Below are 21,278 nucleotides of genomic sequence, written 5' to 3'. Positions count from 1 at the left end.
AAGACAAAGGGACTGAGGGGGCTCACTCCTGCTTGGTCCCTCCTGACCCAGTGCCCCGCTGTCTGTCCTGACCAGCTCCCATGACCATAGTTACCTACTGCTGGCATTGGAGTCACGGGGGGGGGGGGGGCGGGTTTGGAAGCGGGGGTCAGCCCTGGGTATGAGCTGGGCACTGCAGCTCTAGCTGAGGCCCCTTGCTTGCCCTGGAAGGGCCGCAGAGGCTGCAGACAAGTCACAATAACTTTATCTTCTTGTGTCTGTGTGTGTACGTGTGTGTGTGTGTGTTTCTGCCATAGAAGAGCGTGATTCCCTCCACGGCCACCTGTCTGCACCCCGGAACAAGAGGGGAGAAGAGGACCAGACCCCCTAAGCCTCCACTGCGGCATCCCCTGTGCCAGGACCAGGGATGAGCAGGCTATGCAGGCGGACTTTCCCGGCCTCCGGAGGTGCCCATCACACCCTGGGGACGCATGGGGGGCCCCCTGCCACTGCCCACTGAGACTGTAGGATGGCCACCCTGACCTCCTTTGTGATGCTTCCACGCCAGTCACTCAGGTGGGACATGCTGAAATGGTTTCTGCATGCAGAGTCGCCAACCATGCCTCGGCAGCCTGAGTGCAGCGGGCCCTGAGCACCTGCTGAGCGTCCACTGGCTGCCCCGTGACACTTGTGAAAGAAAGGAAAAAAAAAAAGACAGCTCCCCAGCCCTCCTGGGCTCGGCCCCTGCAACTCTTCCCCGATGTGGCCAAGGCCGGGCTGGGGACCAGTGGGTCACTCGTGAGTGCAGCCTGCCCCACCCTGGTCTGAGGAGCACCCGGAGCCTGTGCGGAGGCCATGGATCCGGAACACAGCGTCAAGGGCACCAAGAAGGCTGAGGGGAGTCCCCGGAAGCGGCTGACCAAGGGAGAGGCCATTCAAACCAGTGTTGCGTCCAGCACCCCGTACCCCAGCAGCGTGACCGTCGCTGCCCCCCAGGAAAGCCCCCTCCAAGAGCTCCTGGTCCCGCAGCCCTTCCCGGGGCCCTCGCTGATCCTCCGGGAAGGCCCTCAGGAGAAGACGGGCCCACCGCAGAAGCCCCCCAAGAGGCCGTCCATCGAAGCCTCCGTCCACCTCTCCCAGCTGCCGCAGCCTCTGACACCAGCATTCAGGGCGCCCGGCCAGCCGGAGCATCTCCTGGAAGGATCCACGTGGCAGCTGGTCGACCCCATGAGGCCCGGCCCTTCTAGCTCCTTCGTCACCCCCGGACTCCATCCTCAGGGCCAGCTCCTTCCTGCCCACGCGTCCATCCTCCCCGCCGAGGACATGCCGGGCATCCCCAAAGTCTACGTGCCCCGTGCCTCCCAGGTGCCCCCGAAGCCCGCAGAGGAGGCGCACAAGAAGGAGAGGAAGCCCCAGAAGCCGGGCAAGTACATCTGCCAGTACTGCAGCCGGCCCTGCGCCAAGCCCAGCGTGCTGCAGAAGCACATCCGCTCCCACACGGGCGAGAGGCCCTACCCCTGCGGCCCCTGCGGCTTCTCCTTCAAGACCAAGAGCAACCTGTACAAGCACCGGAAGTCCCACGCCCACCGCATCAAGGCCGGCCTGGCCTCGGGCCTGGGGGGCGAGATGTACGCCCCGGGGCTGGAGATGGAGCGGCTCCCTGGGGAGGAGTTCGAGGAGCCCACCGAAGGGGAGAGCACTGACTCAGAGGAGGAGACGGGCACGGCAGCCGCCCACCCCGCCGAGCTCCCCGGCAGGCCCAAACACCCGCTCCTGTCCAGCGGTCTCTACAGCTCCGGCAGCCCCGGCTCCAGCCACGAGCAGCGCTGCTCCTTGTCCCAGTCCAGCGCGGCCCCATCCCTGGAGGACCCTGCCCCATTCGCCGAACCCCCCTCCGAACACGCCCTGAGCCATAAAGCCGAGGACACCCACAGCATCAAGCAGAAGCTGGCACTCCGCCTGAGCGAGCGGAAGAAGGTGATCGACGAGCAGGCGTTCCTGAGCCCGGGCAGCAAGGGCAGCACCGAGTCGGGCTACTTCTCCCGCTCGGAGAGCGCCGAGCAGCAGGCCAGCCCTCCCAACACCAACGCCAGGTCCTACGCCGAGATCATTTTCGGCAAGTGCGGCCGCATCGGACAGCGCACGGCCATGCTGGCGGCCACGGCCACCCAGCCCCTGCTGCCCCTGTCCAGCGACGACAAGCCCAGCCTGGTGCCGCTGTCGGTGCCCCGGACGCAGGTGATCGAGCACATCACCAAGCTCATCACCATCAACGAGGCCGTGGTGGACACCAGCGAGATCGACAGCGTGAAGCCCCGCAGGAGCTCGCTGTCCCGCCGCAGCAGCATGGACTCCCCCAAGTCCAGCCTCTACCGCGAGCCCCTGGCACCCCACGGCGAGAAGCTGAAGCCAGACCCGTCGCTGCTGGGCCTCCAGCACCCGCCCAGCACCACCACCGCCCCCGTGCCCCTGCTGCGGAGCCACTCCATGCCCTCCGCCGCCTGCACCCTCAGCACCCCCCACCACCCCTTCCGGGGCAGCTACTCCTTCGACGACCACGTGGCCGACCCCGAGACCCTGAGCCGCAGCATCCAGGGGCTGACCTCCCACCCCCGCATGCTCAAGAGACAGCCGGCCATCGAGCTGCCTCTGGGGGCAGAGTATGGCTCCGAGGAGGCGGGGCCCAGCGGCAAAGACGCCCCCGCCAAACCCGCCGAGGAGCCGCCAGAGCCCAAGGAAGGAGACCTCGCCAAGAAGACCAAGAAGGGCCTGAAAGCCAAAGGGGTCATCTACGAGTGCCACGTCTGCGGCGCCCGCTACAAGAAGAGGGACAACTACGAGGCCCATAAGAAGTACTACTGCTCCGAGCTGCAGATGGCCAAGCCGGCCGCCCCGGCCCCGGTCCCAGCCCCGGCCCCGGCCCCGGCCCCGGCAGGTGCTCCCCCAGCTCCCCCGGCTCCTGACGCTGCCGAGAAGAGTCGCCCAGAGCAGGAGCCCTGGTCCCAGATGATGCATTACAAGCTGGGGGCCACCTTGGAGCTCACGCCGCTGCGGAAGAGAAGGAAAGAGAAGAGCCTGGGGGACGAGGAGGAGCCCCCGGCCTTCGAGTCCACAAAAAGCCCGTTTGGTGGCCCCAGGTCCTCCGAGGCACCTCGGACTCTGACCCTGGAGCCCGGCAAGTCGGCAGCAGAGCCCAGTACACTGGGGCCCTCTCGGGAGGCCCTCCCGGGCTTCCCGTCCTGCACGCCCAAATCGGGGCCCGGTTCCGAGTCGGGGAAGGAGAGGAGAACCACGTCCAAAGAGATCTCCGTCATCCAGCACACCAGCTCCTTCGAGAAGTCGGACTCCCTGGAGCAGCCCTGCAGCTCGGAAGGGGAAGAGCGGCCGGCGGCCCCCTTCTCAGCGGCGCCCCCGGCCCCCCTCACGCGCTCCCCTCACTCCCTGCAGGCCAAGCTGGTGCGCCAGCCCAACATCCAGGTCCCCGAGATCCTGGTGACCGAGGAGCCCGACCGGCCGGACACGGAGCCAGAGCCCCCGCCCAAGGAGCCCGACAGGCCCGAGGAGTTCCAGTGGCCGCAGCGCAGCCAGACGCTGGCCCAGCTCCCTGCGGAGAAGCTGCCACCCAAGAAGAAGAGGCTGCGGCTGGCCGAGATGGCCCAGTCTTCGGGCGAGTCCAGCTTCGAGTCCTCGGCGCCCCTGTCCCGCAGTCCCAGCCAGGAGAGCAGCGTGTCCCTGAGCGGGTCCAGCCGCTCGGCCTCCTTCGACAGGGACGACCATGGAAAGGCCGAGGCCGCCGGACCTGGGGCCGACACTCGCCCCAGACCCTTGGGCACCCACAGGCTGACCGTCCCCAGCCACCATGCCCACAGCCACGCCCGAGAGATGCGGAGGTCGGCCTCGGAGCAGAGCCCCAACGTGGCCCCCTCGGCCCACATGGCCGAGATGCGCAGCAAGTCCTTCGACTACGGAAGCCTGTCCTCCACTGGCCTCCCCGCGCCTGGCCCTCCAGTCGCCCCTGCCACTGCCGCCGAGAGAAGAAAATGCTTCTTGGTGAGACAGGCGTCCCTGAGCCGGCCTCCAGACGCAGAGCTGGAGGCCGTGCCCGCAGGAAGACAGGAGGGTGAGGAGGCCAAGCCCTCACCCAGTAACCCTGCCGCCCAGAGCTCCTCTGGGTCTGCCCCTCTCGGGAGGGCCCCGGAAGGCCAGGGCCAGGCTCCGGACAGACCCGCTCTTGGCTCCACTCCGCCCTACACAGAAGAGGCGTTCCACCACCCCCTCGCTCAGCTCCCCCTGCACGAGAAGCCCTACCTGCCTCCTCCACTCCCTGTCTTCTCCTTCCAGCACCTCTTACATCCAGAGCCGGGACAGCCTTCAGAGTTCTTCTCCGCCCAGACCATGCCCAGCCTCCTCTCCCCGCCCTATTCCATGCCCCCCCTTCCGCCTTCCTTGTTCCAGGCCCCGCCCCTGCCACTCCAACCCACTGTCCTGCACCCAGGACACCTCCACCTGCCCCAGCTCCTGCCTCACCCCGCCAGCATCCCCTTCCGGCAGCCCCCTTCCTATCTCCCCATGCCCTACCCCACCGCCTCACCACTCTCATCTGGGTTTTTCCTGCCTCTGCAATCCCAGTATGCCCTTCCGCTTCCTGGCGAGGTGGAAAGTCACCTTCCCCAGGGCAAAACCAGCCTGGCCCCCCTAGAAACAGGGATGGCTGGTCCCTCCCCCAGCACGGAATTCGGCGGTGACGTTCCGCTGCCCCCTGCGACGCCCCCAGTCAGCTCCTCGGCACCCACGTCAGCCCCTCCGCTGGCCCTGCCCGCCTGTCCAGACACCATGGTGTCCCTGGTGGTGCCCGTCCGCATTCAGACTCACATGCCATCCTACGGGAGTGCCATGTACACTACTCTCTCCCAGATCCTGGTTACCCAGTCTCAGGGCAGCTCGGTCACGGCTGCTCTTCCCAAGTTTGAGGAGCCCATTCACAAAGGGACAGCGGTGGGTGGGGCAGAGGTGTACCAGGTCGGGCCCGGTCCGGCCAGGGTCCCTGAAGAGCAGAGCGGACGCTTCCCGACTCCGTACCTGAGAGTGCCCGTGACTTTGCCTGAGCGGAAGGGCACGCTGCAGTCCTCAGAGGGGGCCCTGAGCCTGGAGGGGAGTTCCTCCACAGTGGGGGGAAGCAAGCGTGTACTTTCACCAGCTGGCAGCCTTGAGCTTACCATGGAAACCCAGCAGCAAAAGAGGGTGAAGGAAGAGGAGGCTTCCCAGGCTGACGAAAAACTGGAGCTGGTGAAACCCTGCAGTGTGGTGCTTACCAGCCCTGAAGACGGCAAGAGGCCAGAGAAATACCACCTGGGAAGCCAAGATCAGGGCAGGAGAGAGGTAGAAAAGCTGTCTGGGCTGTCTTCAGATCCATCTGACCCAAAGGAAGTCCCTTCCCTTCCTCACCCACCATTGCCCCATGGGGCAGCCCCAGGCTCAGAGGCTTTGAAGGACTATGCCCAGTCATCTGGTCAACCTCAGCCAAGAGGGCTATCTCCTCTGAGTGTAAAGAAAGAAGATTCCAAGGAACAGCCTGACCTCCCTCCACAGGCACCTCCCAGCTCGCTGCCTCTGCCAGAAACATCCTCCAGGCCAGCCAAGTCACAAGAAGGTACGGACTCCAAGAAGGTACTGCAGTTCCCCAGCCTCCACACGACCACTAATGTCAGTTGGTGCTATTTAAACTACATTAAGCCAAATCACATCCAGCATGCAGATAGGAGGTCCTCTGTTTACGCTGGTTGGTGCATAAGTTTGTACAACCCCAACCTTCCGGGGGTTTCCACTAAAGCTGCTTTGTCCCTCCTGAGGTCTAAGCAGAAGGTGAGCAAAGAGACATACACCATGGCCACAGCTCCGCATCCTGAGACGGACAGGCTTGTGCCATCCAGCTCCCGCAAGCCCCGCATGACAGAGGTAAGTCCGGCCTCATGCCTCTGCCTGGCCCCCTGCTCACACACTGATGTCTTGTAAGCCTTCCTGAGCTTTTAAAGCCACATTCCTCTCATCTTGCATTTGTAAAACGAAAGCCACATGAGTAGCAGATTTCCTCCCAGTCGGCATTGATTACCCACCTGACTAATCCTTTAGGGAGGGGAGAGAATGAGAGGTCCTTTCTCGGCATTGATTTTCACACTGTTGAACGAGATGTCTTTCAGCAAAGTTCGCTTCCAAGTGAGTTCCTTTCCCATTAGCTTCTCCCATCAACTGTACCATGTTAACCAGGAGAAGAAAAAGTTCTCCCAAGACTGAGTTGGAAAACTTGGCCATTCAGAAGTTCTACTACAACGATCTTAGAACTTTACACCACTGTATAGGATATTTCCCGTTGCCCTCTTCATTTTGCTTTTCTTACCTCTTCATTCGTTGTTTCCTTCTTTGTCACCACTTGAAATGTCCTCATTTCCAGAGCTTCTAGAATTTGACGAAAACAGCTCCTGAAATGGCCCTCCCTTTTCTATGAGCAAGATAGCAAACAGCTCTGTGCCATGTAGTGTTTCTCTTTTCCAGAGTCAGCTGCAATATCACTCACTGCCTTGGCTATGCTATAAAATGGCACCAGACTCTTCATAGTTATTCTTCCTTTGCCTTTTGACCTAAGGGTGCATCCGGATCTGGATCTATGAAGTTAACTACCTCCTGAAAGTCCAGGAAGTTTAAGTGTTAAACTTCATTCCAAATCAGCTTCTTTCAGATGCCCTCCTCACTTCACCCCCTGAGGAGAACAGTCTGGGGATTCGGCCCAGGATGTGTTGTGTGGCTTTGCATTTGAGGAATAGCAGTAGGTCTTGTGATCAGTCAGCCTCACCAAACCAAACCTTTGAATCCAGTCAGTGCTCATCTCCCTCTGGGGGGCAGAACTCTCTCCTCTCCACAGATGAGGTAACTGAGGGTCAGAAGGTGAGACAAGACCAAGATCTCATAGCAATTGTTTGGCACAGCTAGACCTTGAACCACATCTGTCTGACCGCTGAGTCTATTTTTCTTCTTCTGGTTGTTTTGAAAAAATGAAGTCTTAAAAGATGACGTAGACATGAAAAGAGGTTCATTATTATTTCTTCAATTCAGATGTTTTGATCCAATCAGAGATAAATCCCCAAGACTAAAGCCATGATGTAGGTAAAGGAACAGGAAACTTTTATAAAATGCTCATATCTTGGTATTCTCCTGTCTTATCATTAAATAATTGTGTCATCAAATTTGTCCTTCCCTCAGCTGAATATTCTTCGCAGAGCTATATCCCAGATTCATTCTCTGATGTCCTTGACAATGCTGAATGAGAGTCTCGCTTTGATCACAAATATTCTAACTCGTTTGCTCTCCAGCATCCATGCCATGGTGACTTCCAAGATGGTGCTCTAATTATATCCCTGTGACCTACTAGCTGCTAAATTCTGGGCCCAATTTTTCCTTTTTCCTTACCACCACCTTGAAAGGTAGGGTACACTGTCACCACCTGATGGACAAAGAGACCAAGACACAAAAATTTAAGTAAGATTTTAGCAAGAATTGAGTCTTAATTCAAAACCAGATCTCACCTGAAAGCTCTTTGGGGCCTTTTTCCTGCCTCTCTGTTCTAAAGACTAAACACTGGAAGGAAGATATTTGATGACGAAAGAGGAGTTAGTTTGGTCAATTTTGTTGAATGGGGTCTGGTAACCATTTATTTAGAAAGGTGCTCTCCTAAATCCTGAAAAATCCTGAGCTGAATCTTGAAAAATTCCTTTTCCTTTTTGGTTTTCGAGTCATATCTGGCTAAGTTCAGGAATCACTCCTGGTGCGACTCAGGGAACCATATGGGGTTCCAAAATTGAACCCAGGCTGGCTACATGCCAAGCAACTACCCTACCCATTGTACTATCTCTTCAGCCCCAAACTTTTTGTTGGAATATTCCAGTGATTCACCAGCATATTCCCTGCTGAAAGTTCAGGCCTCTGGTGTGTTACTCTGTTTCTGGCCTATTACTCAATGTCTTTCCATAATTCCACCACTGTCTCTGTTGGTATATTGTCATACGGAGAGCTCACAACCCCAGGAGCAACCAAGCCATTTCTGGAGACAATGCTTTCACAGAGTTATTTATTTGTGCTGAGCTGATATTTATCATCCTGTAGCTCTCATTCTCCTTCCAGTAGCTCTGAGAAAATGTATATTTTAGCATTTTCAAATCTCTTCCTAACTATCTTCATATTCAGTCTAAATCACCCTATCATCAATGATCTTATTCAGATATTTGTTTATAAATTAGCCGTGGATAAACCTGAGTTTATATAAGAATTCAATTCATAGCTGCATTCATCCCCCAAGGAAAACTTCTTCCTCTCCCACCCCCATGGGAATCATTTTAACAACCACACACACTTTTTCAAAGAACTCTCGGGTCAAGTTGTCCAGATTTGATTATTTGGTCTTTCCGCTAATAGTGGTGTTAGTTTGAGGGACACACCCAACGGTGCTCAGGGCTTTCTCCCGGGTCTGAGCTCAGGAAACAACCCTGGTGGTGTTTCAACAACCCAGGGGATCATGTGGGATACCAGGGATCAATCCCCGATCAGCCTTATGCAAGATAAGCGCCTTATCCACTGTACTATCACTGGCTTAGTTCTCCAGATTTGAATTCCGGTACCTCACTTGCTAACTGGGTGACCTGGGTCAGTTACTTAACCTCTTTCTGACTTGCTTTCAGCATTTATAAAAGAGACACATTAGCTCATCAGGCTATAGAGATAATAAAAGGAATTGAAATATACACTGAGGGGCCACAGAGATAGTACAGGCATCAAAGTGTTTGCTTTGCATGCAGCCAGTCCCCCCGTTGGAGGCTCAATTGGGGTGTCCTGGAAAATCTCTGGCACCACAGGGCCTGAGCGGCACTGAGGCCACCCTGACCAGCCTCCTCTGGCTTGACCCAGACATGCAGTGCACTGAGCATCCGGTCTTGTTGCCTTCCCTAAAGCAGCCCCTGCCTCGCTTGGGTGCATGCCTCATCTCCAATTCTGCAGACATCAGCGGGGCTCACTGAGTCAGATAAGTGGGCCTTGAAGCCAAGGATGTTGCCTCTCTGGGGACCACTTCCTTCTGTAAAGAGGAATGCTTCCAGGGGAGGGAGGGACACCACTCAGCGGGTAGAGCACTTCCTTTGCACACCGGAGATCTGGCCTTCATCCCCAGCATCCCATGGTCCCCTGAGCACTCCCAGGAGAACCCCCTGAGCACAGAGCCAGGAGTAGCCCTTGCGCAGCTCCCCAAGTGTGGTCCCCCAAATGAAAGTAAGGTAAAAGTTGTTTAAAAGAGGAAGTCTTTGAGCTAGAGAAACAGTAAGGGGGGTTGGGGGGTAGCATGCTTGCTTTGCATGCTGCTGACCTGATCCCCAGCACCCCATGTGGTTCCCAAACCCCACCAGGAGTGATGCCTGAGCACAGAGTCAGGAGTCAGCCCTGAGCACCAGTATCTGGCCCAAAAACTTAAAAAGAGGTTCTCTCCACGCCTGTTCGCGGGGTGAGGCGGATGGGTACAAGCACGATGCCGGGGGCCGCCATTCCACCAGGCCCATTTAACCTGCAATGATTTCATCCTCCCCGGGCTGGGCCAGGTTCACCTCCCTTCGCTGGTTTCCCCGGAAGGCCAGAAAGAGATGGCTCGAGCGGAGAAGGAAGAAGAGATGCGCGGGAAGCCGGAGGAAGACGCTCCTGCCTCCCAGAGAGGGGAGCCGGCGAGGATCAAAATCTTCGAAGGAGGGTAAGAACCATGTTCGGTTTGCACGGTGCATCGTGCGGCGGCACTGGCCCCGGCCAGGTGTGCTCAGAGGGGACCGCCAGGTGCCTGCCCAGGTGTGTCTCCTGCAGGTAACCTCTGACTGAGCACCCCACCCTCCTCTTGGGGTGGGGGCCACAGGGTCTGTCTGCCCCTCCGTCCCACAGCCATGCCTGGACTTCCGATGCCACCTGCATTGGGGTTCATGGTGAGCCTCCAGGGCCCCCCACCCCGTTTCCTCTGCACCCCCAGCAGCCGCTTTGGCATTCATGGGGTCCGCCCCAGGGACTTGAGCACTTGAGCTCTGCCAACTCTGGTGTTTGCCAGGCAGGCTGCTGGGAGACTGCAGGTTCGCTCCCTCTCAACACTGACAGATTGGGGTCCCGGGGATCATTGCTGGGTAAATTCTGAGAACGCCAACCTGGGGCTTTTCACAGGTGAGCCGAGTCTCTCGGGGGCCACCCCGTGGGCACCGCCCCGGGGCCATGCTTCTGGCTGTGTGGACGTTCTGTGCCAGCTATGTTCTGTGTGACCACGTGTCTGCTCCCCAGGACGGGGTGTCTGTCCAGGGTCTGTGTCTGTGTCCCCGGTCTCGTCCGCACAGTTCTCCTTCTCAGTCCTGAGGGACACCCGCATGGAGGACAGTCCCCGTCGGCAGATGCCAATGGCACTAGGCAGTCACGGGGCCCCAGGAACCCTCCGTGCGTGGGTGACTCACAGGGTAAAAGTCGGGTGCTGGTTGCTCTGTACAGGCTAAACTCTCCCAGTCGTGGTGGGCATAGCGCCTGCACAGGAGGGACCCCCTCACCCCAGAGGAAGATCCTCCAACCGGGAGCTCCCAGAGCGCTGCTCATCCGTCCCCACCCCCAGACCCCCTCTCTTCGGCGGCGTGGTTGGAGCGCCCCCTGGTGTCCTACTTCCTGTTTCGGGTCCGGCAGAGGCCGCGTCAGACTGGCCCTTGCCTTGTTAATTCTTGTTTCAGATCCATCTATGGGGGGCTGGCGGGCACTGCGTGCTCATGGTGGACAGAAGCTGGCCCCTTAGCATGGGTGGTGGCAAATGAGCAAGTTAGCTTCTGCCTGCAAACAGAACATCTGCTTCCCGAGTCTGTCCTGCGCACCCTCACTGGGGTCCTCCAGCAGGGCACTGACAGCTGCTCTCAATTTCTGGGAGGGCGGTCAGGGCTCCAGGGACCTGTGGGAGCCTCTGCCATGCGGTCTGCAGGCAGATGCCCGTGATAGTGGCAGGTACCGCCTGTGTCCTCATCTCTGCTCCCTCCAGCGTATACCCGACCGCACCCCTGCCAACGTTTCTGCAACTCTCCTCTCTCTGTCCCTGTCCAATCCCCTCTCCACTGGCCCTGCCCCCTGTGCCCAGCCCCGATCCTCTCCAGCTCCAGCTCCACGTCCGTGAAAGGGATCGGCGTCCCCTTGGCATGTGTGAGGAGCCCAGGCTGCTGTGGGAAGGCGCGTCCCATGTGCTGACGGATGCCCAGTGTTACGCCTCCTGCCAGCATCTCATGGACCCCAGGTCCCACCAGGATAGCCAACTCTGTTCTGTGGGGCCCAGGGTCACCCGCTCTCGCTACTTGCCACATCTCGTGTAAGCACGTGGGAGTTCATGTGGCACCGCCGGACCCTGCCTTTCTCACCGTCCCTTTCTCTGCTGGCCTCGCTGCACCTCTCACCCCTGCTTCGGGGATCCCCTGACACTCCAGGTCTCTCGTGGCTGGCATCACCCCCCAGGTTGTTGGGAAGGTCACAGAGAGAATGTTTGGGGTTGTCACATAACTGGGTGATCGCTGGCTTTCAGAAATCAGGTCATGGGTATAATCACACATACAGCCAACCATAGAGCCACTCCTGCCCACCCCCCAGAACATTGAGGGTGACCCAAAAAATGCCTGGGAAGGGTCTGAGCCGGGGGCTGGCAGCAGGGCATGATGAGTCATGGATCTGGTGGCACTGGTGAGTGTCTGCATTCTCCTCACCGATGCCATCTGCCCATGGGCTGCAAACCTCGCTGTGCCCAGGCTGCTAGCACTGGTCTCTGCTGGGGGGATTCACTCCTGAGTTTCTGATGCCTCCTAGGTGCCACCTGGGCACCAGTATGTGCCAGCCACACCCTCCCACCAGCAGCAGCAGCTCCTGGATCTCGGGAGCTTTGACTTCCTCCTTTGCTCCTGTTCCTCTGCTTCCCATAGCCCCCAAATCCTTGTGCCCGCACAGGGAGTTGAATGAGGTTCCTCTTCACTCCCTTTGGGAAACTGCTCTTCTCTCTCCCCTGGGTGCTTCTACAGAATCATGCCTGCTCCAGAACATTCTGCAACTGCCTTACCTGCGGGGCCCAGTGAAAAACAGCTCATCTTCTTGGCCCTGAGTTCCACCCCCCCCCCAAACTGTCGTGCTTCACCCCAGCCCTCAGAGGGCAGTTCTACCCCCTCCTCTGAGGAGCGCCCAGCCCCCTTCTGTCCTAGTATATGGCTGTCCTTCCAGTGAGAGTCTCTGTCCAGCACCTCTGCACACACCTCCATTGTCACAGAGCCCTGCTTTGTTGCCGAACGGTTTCCAAAAACAGTAGTGTTCCCGGAGGGTCGTGACCGTGTGGATGCATGCCATTGGTTAATGCTGAATTAATTGCTAACTCGGGTCAGCCGAGGCTAAGAAAGTAAGAGCTCAGCCCGAGTGGCTGGTGGAGCCAAATAGACAGGAACTGCCTGGTTCTGACAGTGGCCCAGGCCCAGTAGGGTGCCGGGCCCGGGGTGGGGGGAGTTGTGCTTGAGTCTGCAGGGAATGGTGTGCTCAGTAGGTGAGAGCTGGGGGAAGCGAAAGGGCTTGATCCAGCTGGGGGAAGGAACTCGGAAAAGTGGCCAGGGACAAGAGGTGGGTCATGTTTCCTTATTCAGTTTTTGCAGGGTTACATCTAGTGGTTGTACCCTGGCTTTATGCTTATGAATCATTCCTGGTGGGCTTGGGGGACTGTATGGGATGCCAGGGACTGAACCCGGGTCAGCCTTATTCAAGGCAAGTACCCAACCCGCTATACTATCTCTCTCCAGCCCCTGTGTTATATCCTGTTTAAAGGGTTTTCTTGGCTTTAATTCAAACATAAGTCTGGGCAGGGGGCATCGAAAACCAACTGTGGGTGAGGTGGGGGCACTTTCCTGGGCCCAGGGACACCCCAGGCTTTGCCCTGCAGACCGTTGGCAGAGGCTCATCCCAGACCCACCAAGCGCAGGAGCTGTTGCTGAGCTAACAAAGAGCCCTCGATGTCCCTGGGCTGGCACTGGGCCCCGTGTCTGTCACCTCCCCGTACCCACTCTCCCGAGTGTTCCTGCCACAAACCCGAACCGCAAGCTTCCTGCTTTGTGGATGCTCCTTTGGGAGAAGAGTTCGTCTCCCAGATACCCTGTTTCCTTTGGAGAGCAAGTGCTTGCTCACCTTCTCTTCCCCATCTCTCCTCGAACCACTCTCAATCACGTTCATGGTCAGGGTCAGCAGGGACCGGCCCCTGCAGGTCTTCCAGGGCTTTCCCCACCCTCCCGCAGGCAGCATCAGACCCCAGACACTGCCCCCTCTCTGTGGAACCCTATCCGGGCCCTGTTCACTAGCACTGTGGGTTAACTGGGCAACAAATCGATTAAGCTAGGAACTGATACGTGGTGGGAACCCGGAGCCTTTGGGATAAGTGTAAAGAGTAATCTCCTCGGTTGAGCCAAGCAGGGAAGGGGGAGAGGGGCAGCACTCCATGGGCAGGTGAGCCAAGGTGGAGTGCCAGCAGGGGAGCCGCACTCTTTTTTTTTTAACTGAATCACTGTGAGATACAGCTACAAAGCTTTCATGTTTGAGTTTCAGTCATATAATGATCGATCACCCATCCCTCCACCAGTGCACATTCCCCACCACCAATATCCCCAGTATACCCCCCCTTTCCCACCCTCCCCCTGCCTCCATGGCAGATAGTATTCCCCAGACTCTCTCTCTACTTTTGGGCATTATGGTTTACAATGCAGATACTGAGAGGTTATCATGTTTGGTCCATTATCTACTTTCAGCACACATCTCCCATCCCGACCAGTTCCTCAAGTCCAGCCCTTCTGGAAAACAATATGGACAGTCCTTCCTTCAAATACTAGAAGTTGAGCTTCCATTATGACCCCGCCATACCACTTCTGGGAATATATCCCGAGGATGCAAAAAAGCACAGTAGAAATGACATCTGTACTACCTATATGTTCATTGCAGCACTGTTCACAATAGCCAAAATCTGGAAACAACCCAAGTGCCCAAGAACAGATGACTGGTTAAAGAAACTTTGGTACATCTACACAATGGAATACTATGCAGCTGTTGGGAGAGATGAAGTCATGAAATTTGCTTATAAATGGATAGACATGGAGAGTATCATGCTGAGTGAAACGAGTCAGAAAGAGAGGGACAGACATAGAAGGGAGCCACACTCTTGCTAAACTTCCCTGAAAGTCTTTTCAAGATGCAGGAAGGGATTCTCACGGGAGAGGGCCCAATCCCCCATTCCATACTGCAGAGGGAGCCTTCCAGAGGCAGCTTCCTGTTCCCCGAGCCCCCCTCCCCTGCCCCCCCCAACCTCACCGCATTATCAAAGCCCACCCACTCCCCTGGATACCTCAGCTGCACCGTCCCCCTCCCCCGCTTCATCCAGCCACGCCCCACTGATACTGTCCCACTGCCCCCTGGACTCTCCAGCTGCAAACTCCCACGACAGAGTTCTCAACCAGCAAGCAGAGTGACCCATTAGATGTCAGCAGGGAACCCTCCTGGGAACCTTCGTAGCCCTCTTAACGGCCTGCCGGTGCCCAGTCCCTCCCTGACCTCTGCCTGCCACTCTGTGCTCACACACTGCTACCCCTCAGCTCGCTGCCACACATGCTTCTGCCCCCGGGCCTTTGCACTTGCTAAGCCCCCTGCCTAAGTCTCTTTTCAGTGCTCCACAGTTCTGTTAGTCAACCTTCAGCAAAGCCAGCTCCCCCCACCACTCCCTCCTTCCTGCCTCAGGCCTTCTCTTCTATTCTCTTCTCCCACTTCCTTCTCTGTCTATTTACTCGTTTGGGTCTCTTTTCTCTAGCTGAGGGCCTTGAGAGCTCTTTAGTTCACAGGCTATCCCCAGAAAGTTTCCATGTCTATCTGAGTATATCCTCAGCGGACCTGGAGGCTCAACCCCCAGCAGCTGCACCCAGGGCTCCTCCCCAGGACAGATTCTGAATTGCCTCTTTGAAAACAAGAGCAAGAAATTCCTGTTCCTCCATAACAACTTAATTCTTGAAAAAGATATTCCTTCAAGGGGCCCGAGGGATCATACAGCTGGTCAGGCACTTGTCTGATTCACAGCTGGCCTGGATTCAATACCCAGCACCATCCATCATTCCTATATATTCCTTCAGAGAGATTATCCTGCAAATATGAGTATCAGGTACTCAGTAGTTTAGTTAGGTTGACCTTCTGCACTGGCTGGGTTCTTTCTCCTGGGAACTCAGAGGGCTCCCCAAGGAATGTGCTTTCCAGGCACCGAGAAAGCTGATAGAATGACCATGGAACCCAATTTCATAGCAAAACAGAAGTGCCATGTTGATGATGGGGCAGACTGAGTGTCTGAGCAGGCAGGGCCAGAGTTCTGGAGCCAGACCTGATGCATCCTATTAAAACAGCAAGGACGGGCTGCAGGACTAGCTCAGAGATTCAGAGCTCCTGCCTTGCCTGCGTGTGGGCATGAGTTCAAATCCCCAGTGTCCCATATGCCTCCAGAGTGCTCCTGGCACCAGCTCTGCTGCTGGAGCCTGGCAACCCTGTTATCTGGGATCCCCAGTGTAAGTAAATTAATTCATTAAATTAAATAAAACATAGAGGAGAATCCATTTCTTCAGGCGGGCACTCATTGTTGTTCCAGGAGTGGGTGTCGGGTCATAGGGCCTCGGCCTTGGTGGAGAGGGATTATGAAAAGTGTCCCCCGCCAACAAAGTCGGCAGGGAAGACTCGGCATTCTCAGGGTTGGGGGACAGCATCTTCCTCAGCCCTGGCCTCGCTCCTGTCCTGGGGTGTCAGATCAGGTGCCCGTGAGGAAGCTGGTTCTTCCGGTCTCCGGGCCCATGGTATGCTCATTCTGTCTCTCCGTTCTGGCTCTTGCCAAGCTACAAGTTCAGAGTTTAAAGATGTTGTTATTTTGTATCTATTGTGCACACAGCTCTCCCTTTCCCGCTCTCAGCCCTGACCTTCAGCAGTGTTACCTTCCAGCTCTCGGTTGAGTGTCTGGCGGACCTCCTTACCTCTACATAAAGTGCAGCTTTCAGCTTTGACTCATGCCCCAGTGCCCCTCCGGCCCCCCAGGGATGCTGGCCACCCCGTGGTCACGCTCTCCCGCTCTTAGATGCTGTGAAACTCGCAGCTCAGCCATGCAGCAGCTTAGGACCCTGCCCTCACTTTTTCTTTCCAGTACAACTTCTCTCAGTGCTCTCAAATCTGTGCATTTTAGCCAAACTTCGTTTTGTAACTGCCTCAAAAATTCCCCCCTCCCCCAAGCTCACTCACCACAAGAAGCGTGCAGCAGGCAAACTATCTCCGTTCCACCCTGTTTGTCGCTGGTTGGTAACTACAGACTCGTGAGAACTGAAATTCCATCGCAAGACCCCTCTCCCTGGTCAGACAGGCTGATACAGAGTTTGTTGGTTTGGGGAGTCTTCTTGTGTTGTTGTTGTTGTTGCTATTATTTTATTTGGTGAGGGACTTTGAGCCACACCCAATGATGCTCAGGGATTACTCCTGGCTCTGTGCTCAGGGATCACTGACTTGGGGACTTGTGGACTTGGGGGACCATATGAGGTGCCAGGAGCCAAACCAGGATAAGCCACATACAAGGAACATGCCCTATGCCCTGTGTTATCTCTTTTGCTTTAAAGGAGAGTTTTAAAAGAACTCCTGTCTGGACAAGTATGAAAGTATCACCTTCTCCACCTCATTGGCTGACCAGTGTGACTTCTAGGTCAGTGGCTGACCAGTTGAGTCCAGGCCAGTGGCTGACCAGTTGAGTCCAGGCCAGTGGCTGACCAGTGTGCATTTCAGGTAAAACGAACGAACACTGCACCAAGTATCTCTAAAGCTGGCTCAGGATGATGCTTAATGGACAAGGAATGCAGCTAAGTAGGAATGCATAGACTTGGCATATGTGAAGTCCTCAGGTTGACCCTCACCTCTGCATACCCCCCTCAACACCGCCAGGTGTGACCACAGCAATAAAAATTGAACTTTAGCCACCCTGATATTTCTGCCTCTCCCAACGGATAGCCACAACAGTCTCTGAATCAGAACTAGGAACATCCAACACTTCAGACCCTAAAAAGGAACTCCAGAACGCTGATTCGAACTCACTGGGAGGCTTTGATCCCTTGATGTTGGCTATACGAGACGAACTCTTCCCTCACTGCCCTAAGATGGAACATTTCACTCAGACCCCACAGAGCAGCTGCCTGAGTAAGGTCTGCCTGATCAGCCTGGGTCCGAGTCCTCCGCTGAATGAGCTAATACACTCTTGGTCTAACTTTAACTTTCTAAAGAAACCATGAAACATGATGTGTGGGTTGCAACTGGTGGTGCTGAGAGTTTCTGACAATGGGCTGAGTGCGAGTCCCCCAGAATTTCAGGAGGCGACTTACCTTGACTCCCTTTGGGCATCATGTGAAATGGAGCCTTCTGCGGGGAGAGAGGACACGTGGGGTGGCTCTGGGCCTGGAGACCACGTGGGCAAGTCCTCTGTAATCCCAGGCATCCTCATGTGTCAGGCACTGGCACAGGCCCCCTGTGTCCGGACCAGCTCTGAGAGACAGGCAGGGCCACTGGGTGGTGAGGGAGCCAGGGTTTCCAGGTGTGTGACTGTGACAGGGCCTCGCTCTGGCCAGCGTGCAGATCTGTGTGGCTCTTGTGAGTGAGTGAGCAGGTGAGCCAAGCCCCAGGCCTGGGAGGAGGAGAGCTCTGCCCTCAGGGCCAGGAGGAGACAGCTGCAGGGGCAGGAGGCCAGGAAGGCAGGGGCAGCCTGGCCTCTCCCTGGGGAATAGCCGGCCTTTCCCTAAAGGTCAGAGAGTGGCTAATCCCAGTCACTGGCAGGGATTAGGCAGGATCCACTGGCAGTGGGGTTCTGTCTCAGGAGAGTGTCCCTTCAGAGCCCAGAATTGCAGAGTGGGGCTCTCTGCTGGGATGTGGAGGGGCAGGAGATGGTTCAAAGACTGGAACCCCGAGTGTGATGCTGGCACTGCATGCTTCCACTTCTCCCCTTCACCCCAACTCCTGGAGCCCAGGAAAACACCCCCATTGTATGGAGCCCCCGACCCATGGCTGTCAGACACCATCTCTCCTCCCCCTGTGGTGGGGGGGGCTCCCCGTGGCATCGGCTTGAGTGCCCGGAGACAGAGCAGATCTGTCTAACAGCGTCTGTGCCTGGGTCCTGGGGAAGAGCCTCGCAGCGGCTGAGAGGCCCTGCCACCACACAAAGCATACAGCCACGGGTTCAAATCCCCAGGTCCCGTAGTGTGATTCTGACAGCATTGATGTTTGCACCTTGGTGGTCCTGCTGTCTGTGATCCCAATAACACTCTCTCTCTGTCTCTCTCTCTTTCTCTCTCTCTCTGTCTCTCTCTCTTTCTCTCTCTGTCTCTCTGTCTCTCTGTCTCTCTCTCTGTCTCTCTCTGTCTCTCTGTCTCTGTCTCTCTCTCTCTCTCTCTCTCTCTCTCTCTCTCTCTCTCTCTCTCTCCGTATGTTTTTGAAGTTGTACCTTTTAAAACCTGGGCAGTGTGGGCCCACCCGACTGATCTTTACCGGGGTTTGTTGCCACTTCCGAGCTGTGTGGCTGGGAGGAGGAGGATGAGGACTCTGACCATGGGCTGCGGGGAAGTCAGCCGCTGTCCCAGCAGTGGCCCAGAGGTCTCCCAGCCCCGCGTCTTGCTCTGCGTCTTGACAGGACCGAGTCCCACTGTGGGTTCCTGCTGCCAAGGCACTCGGGGCACTGTGACTGACAGCTTGAAGTGACACTGTGTCCAGGCACGGCCAGCACCGCTGGAGAGTTTCCCAGCATTTCAGGGGACACCGGGATGCTGACCAGTCCTCTCCTGGGCACTAGGCCCAGGATAGAAAAGCACAGGACCCCCGGGAGTGAGAGGGAAGCAGAGTCATCTGTACTGAGGTCATACCCGAGTGGTCTCCTGCTCGGCTACTGCCACTAAGGGGCACCCACTTAGTCCCTCCTTCCTCTGACTCTCAGCCCCCTGCCCTTTCCCCTTTCTGTGCCTGGACCCCAGGGGTGCGGGGAGTATGTGGCAGGGTCGGACTTCCTTCGGAGCTGTGGCGGGGCACACGGGTGCAGCGGGGAGGCAGCCTGTCCCCTCTGCTGCCACCTTTCCAGGCTCGGGGGCCAAGGCTTCCCTCAGCCACACCCTCTCTGGCTGTGGTAACCACATGGGGGTAGTCAGAGAGAGGATGGGGTCCTTCTCCCTCTCTTATTCACTGGCTGTGCGACCTTGGGCAAGCTTCTTTCCCTCTCTGAACCTCTGCTTCCTGGGCGCAAAGAGGAATGGCATCCCCCCCTCGCAGAAAGGGATCAAGGAGTGTCTGTCCTTAGGAAACTGTGGTGAGTCCATTATCCTGCTGTTGTGGGTCCGGCACAGAAAAGGGCTGCAGAGACACCAGCCTCTTTAAAGGGGGAATTGGAGGGGAGGGGGCAAAGCCATAGCACAGCGGGTAGGGCGTTTGCCTTGCACGCGGCTGACCCGGGTTCGATCCCCGGCATCCCATATGGTCCCCGAACACTGCCAGGAATAATTCCTGAGTGCAGAGTCAGGAGTAGCCCCTGAGCATCGCTGGGTGGGATCCCCCCCAAAAAAGGGCAAATAAATAAATAAAGGGGGGATGGGAAAGGGTTGGTGCATTCTCTAACCTCTGAGCACGGGTAGGAAGCTCCTCTGGGGGGCTGGAGAAATAGCATGCCTGGTAAGGCGTTTGCCTTGCATGTGCTGACCCTGGATTTGATTCCCAGTATCCCATATGGTCCCCTGAGCACTGCCAGGAGTAATTCCTGAGTGCATGAGCCAGGAGTGCCCACTGTTGCCCCCAGGACTTGAACTGAATCGAGTCCTGAGGGTGGGGTGGGGGAGCATGGCCGCAGGGTGAGTCAGGGAGGTTCAGAAGCTTCCGGGCTCTCCCGGGTTCACTTGTGTGACGCCAAGAGAGAGCCACATCCCCAGCACCTTTTCCTTATCTCCCCATGCGGGTTTTCTCTCAGGGCAGGCTCCCCCTCAGGAGCTCATGGGTGGCCTCTGCTCACTCGGCAGCCCGCCACCGGGCATTGCTGTCAGTTCTGGAGGCAGCCAGGCCGGCTACGGGAAGCAGCTCTCCACCAGATCCTGGCCTCTCACTGCAGCCTCTCAGAAGCCTCTCAGGGCTGAGCGAGCAGGAGGCCCCCGGGGTCCCTGGATCCCTCTGCGGGTAACAGAGCTGCAACCCGCTGGGCCCACATCCCTGAGTTCCTGAGCACTCAGCAGCAGACTTGGTCGGATGTTGAAGCACTCGTAGAAAGTGAACAGTAAATTTAGTTTGCACAGGCGGAGTGATAGCACAGTGGGTAGGGCGTTCAACCGGGATTCAACCCCCAGCATCCCATATGGTCCCCCAAGCACCTCCAGGAGTAATTCCTGAGTACAGAGCCAGGAGTAACCCCTGAGCATTGCCGAGTGTGACCCAAAAAGAAAGGAAAAAAATGTTTAGTTAGCAGGTCCAGCAAAAGAGCCCTGTGTGTGTGTGTGGGTGGGGGGGGCAGGGTTGTGCTTTTCGAATGCAAATGACTGATCACTGATCGATCTTTTGAATCTTAAACTTGGCAGCTTGCACCCACCACCAAAGTCCTCAGTTTCCTTCCCACCACCCTCCTCCCAGCCTATCTCTTTGGCCAGCACTCACTCATTCTCTCTCTCTCTCTCTCTTCCTCCCCTGTTGGGTATTATAAATGTACACTGGTGGAGCAATGGGTGTTGGAACACTGGATGACTGAAACCCGACCTTGAACCGCTTTTTAACTCTGTGTCTCATGGTGATTCAATAATTCAAAAAAAAAAAAAAGTTGTTGAAAGTGGAAAAAAAATAACTCAAAGTAAGACGATGGTGTACTTTTAATCAACATAGTGGTGGTTGGTTATATAAAATACACATTTCTATTGACAAACATTAGAAAAGAATACAGAAAATATAATGAAAAGAGCAAGAAATAAAATGAAAGGCTTGTACCCGTCTCACACGTTTGTCCTCCTGACGGAAAGTGATTCCACTGCATTTTCTTCACCTGGACCCGCCCCTCCCTCTGACCAGCCTCTGTGCCCAGCGCTGTCCTTAGGGGGCAGCTGGAGGGAACAGGAGTCGCCTTCAGCTCTGGCCTCCGAGCCAAGTCCAGGTGCTGGGCCAGCCCGCTTCCCCGGATCGGCAGCTCCTTCCGGGTCACT

General features: G+C 56.7%; 1 protein-coding gene across 1 annotated transcript in view; it reads left to right on the top strand.

Moving 5' to 3' along the window:
- Positions 1–370: 370 nt before the first annotated feature.
- The window catches only part of HIVEP3 (HIVEP zinc finger 3), a 40,397-nt gene continuing 19,489 nt past the window's right edge, over positions 371–21,278 (top strand). The window contains exons 1-2 of the mRNA XM_056122797.1: positions 371–5,934; positions 9,612–9,757. Of these exons, the coding sequence (XP_055978772.1) occupies positions 835–5,934; positions 9,612–9,757 (5,246 nt within the window). The 5' untranslated portion in view covers positions 371–834. The remainder of the gene's footprint in view (positions 5,935–9,611; positions 9,758–21,278) is intronic.

The sequence above is a fragment of the Sorex fumeus genome, unplaced genomic scaffold (assembly GCF_029834395.1).
Source record: "Sorex fumeus unplaced genomic scaffold, SorFum_2.1 ptg000047l, whole genome shotgun sequence".
In the NCBI taxonomy this organism is placed as follows: Eukaryota; Metazoa; Chordata; class Mammalia; order Eulipotyphla; family Soricidae; genus Sorex; species Sorex fumeus.
This window is presented reverse-complemented; position numbering and strand designations above follow the sequence as displayed.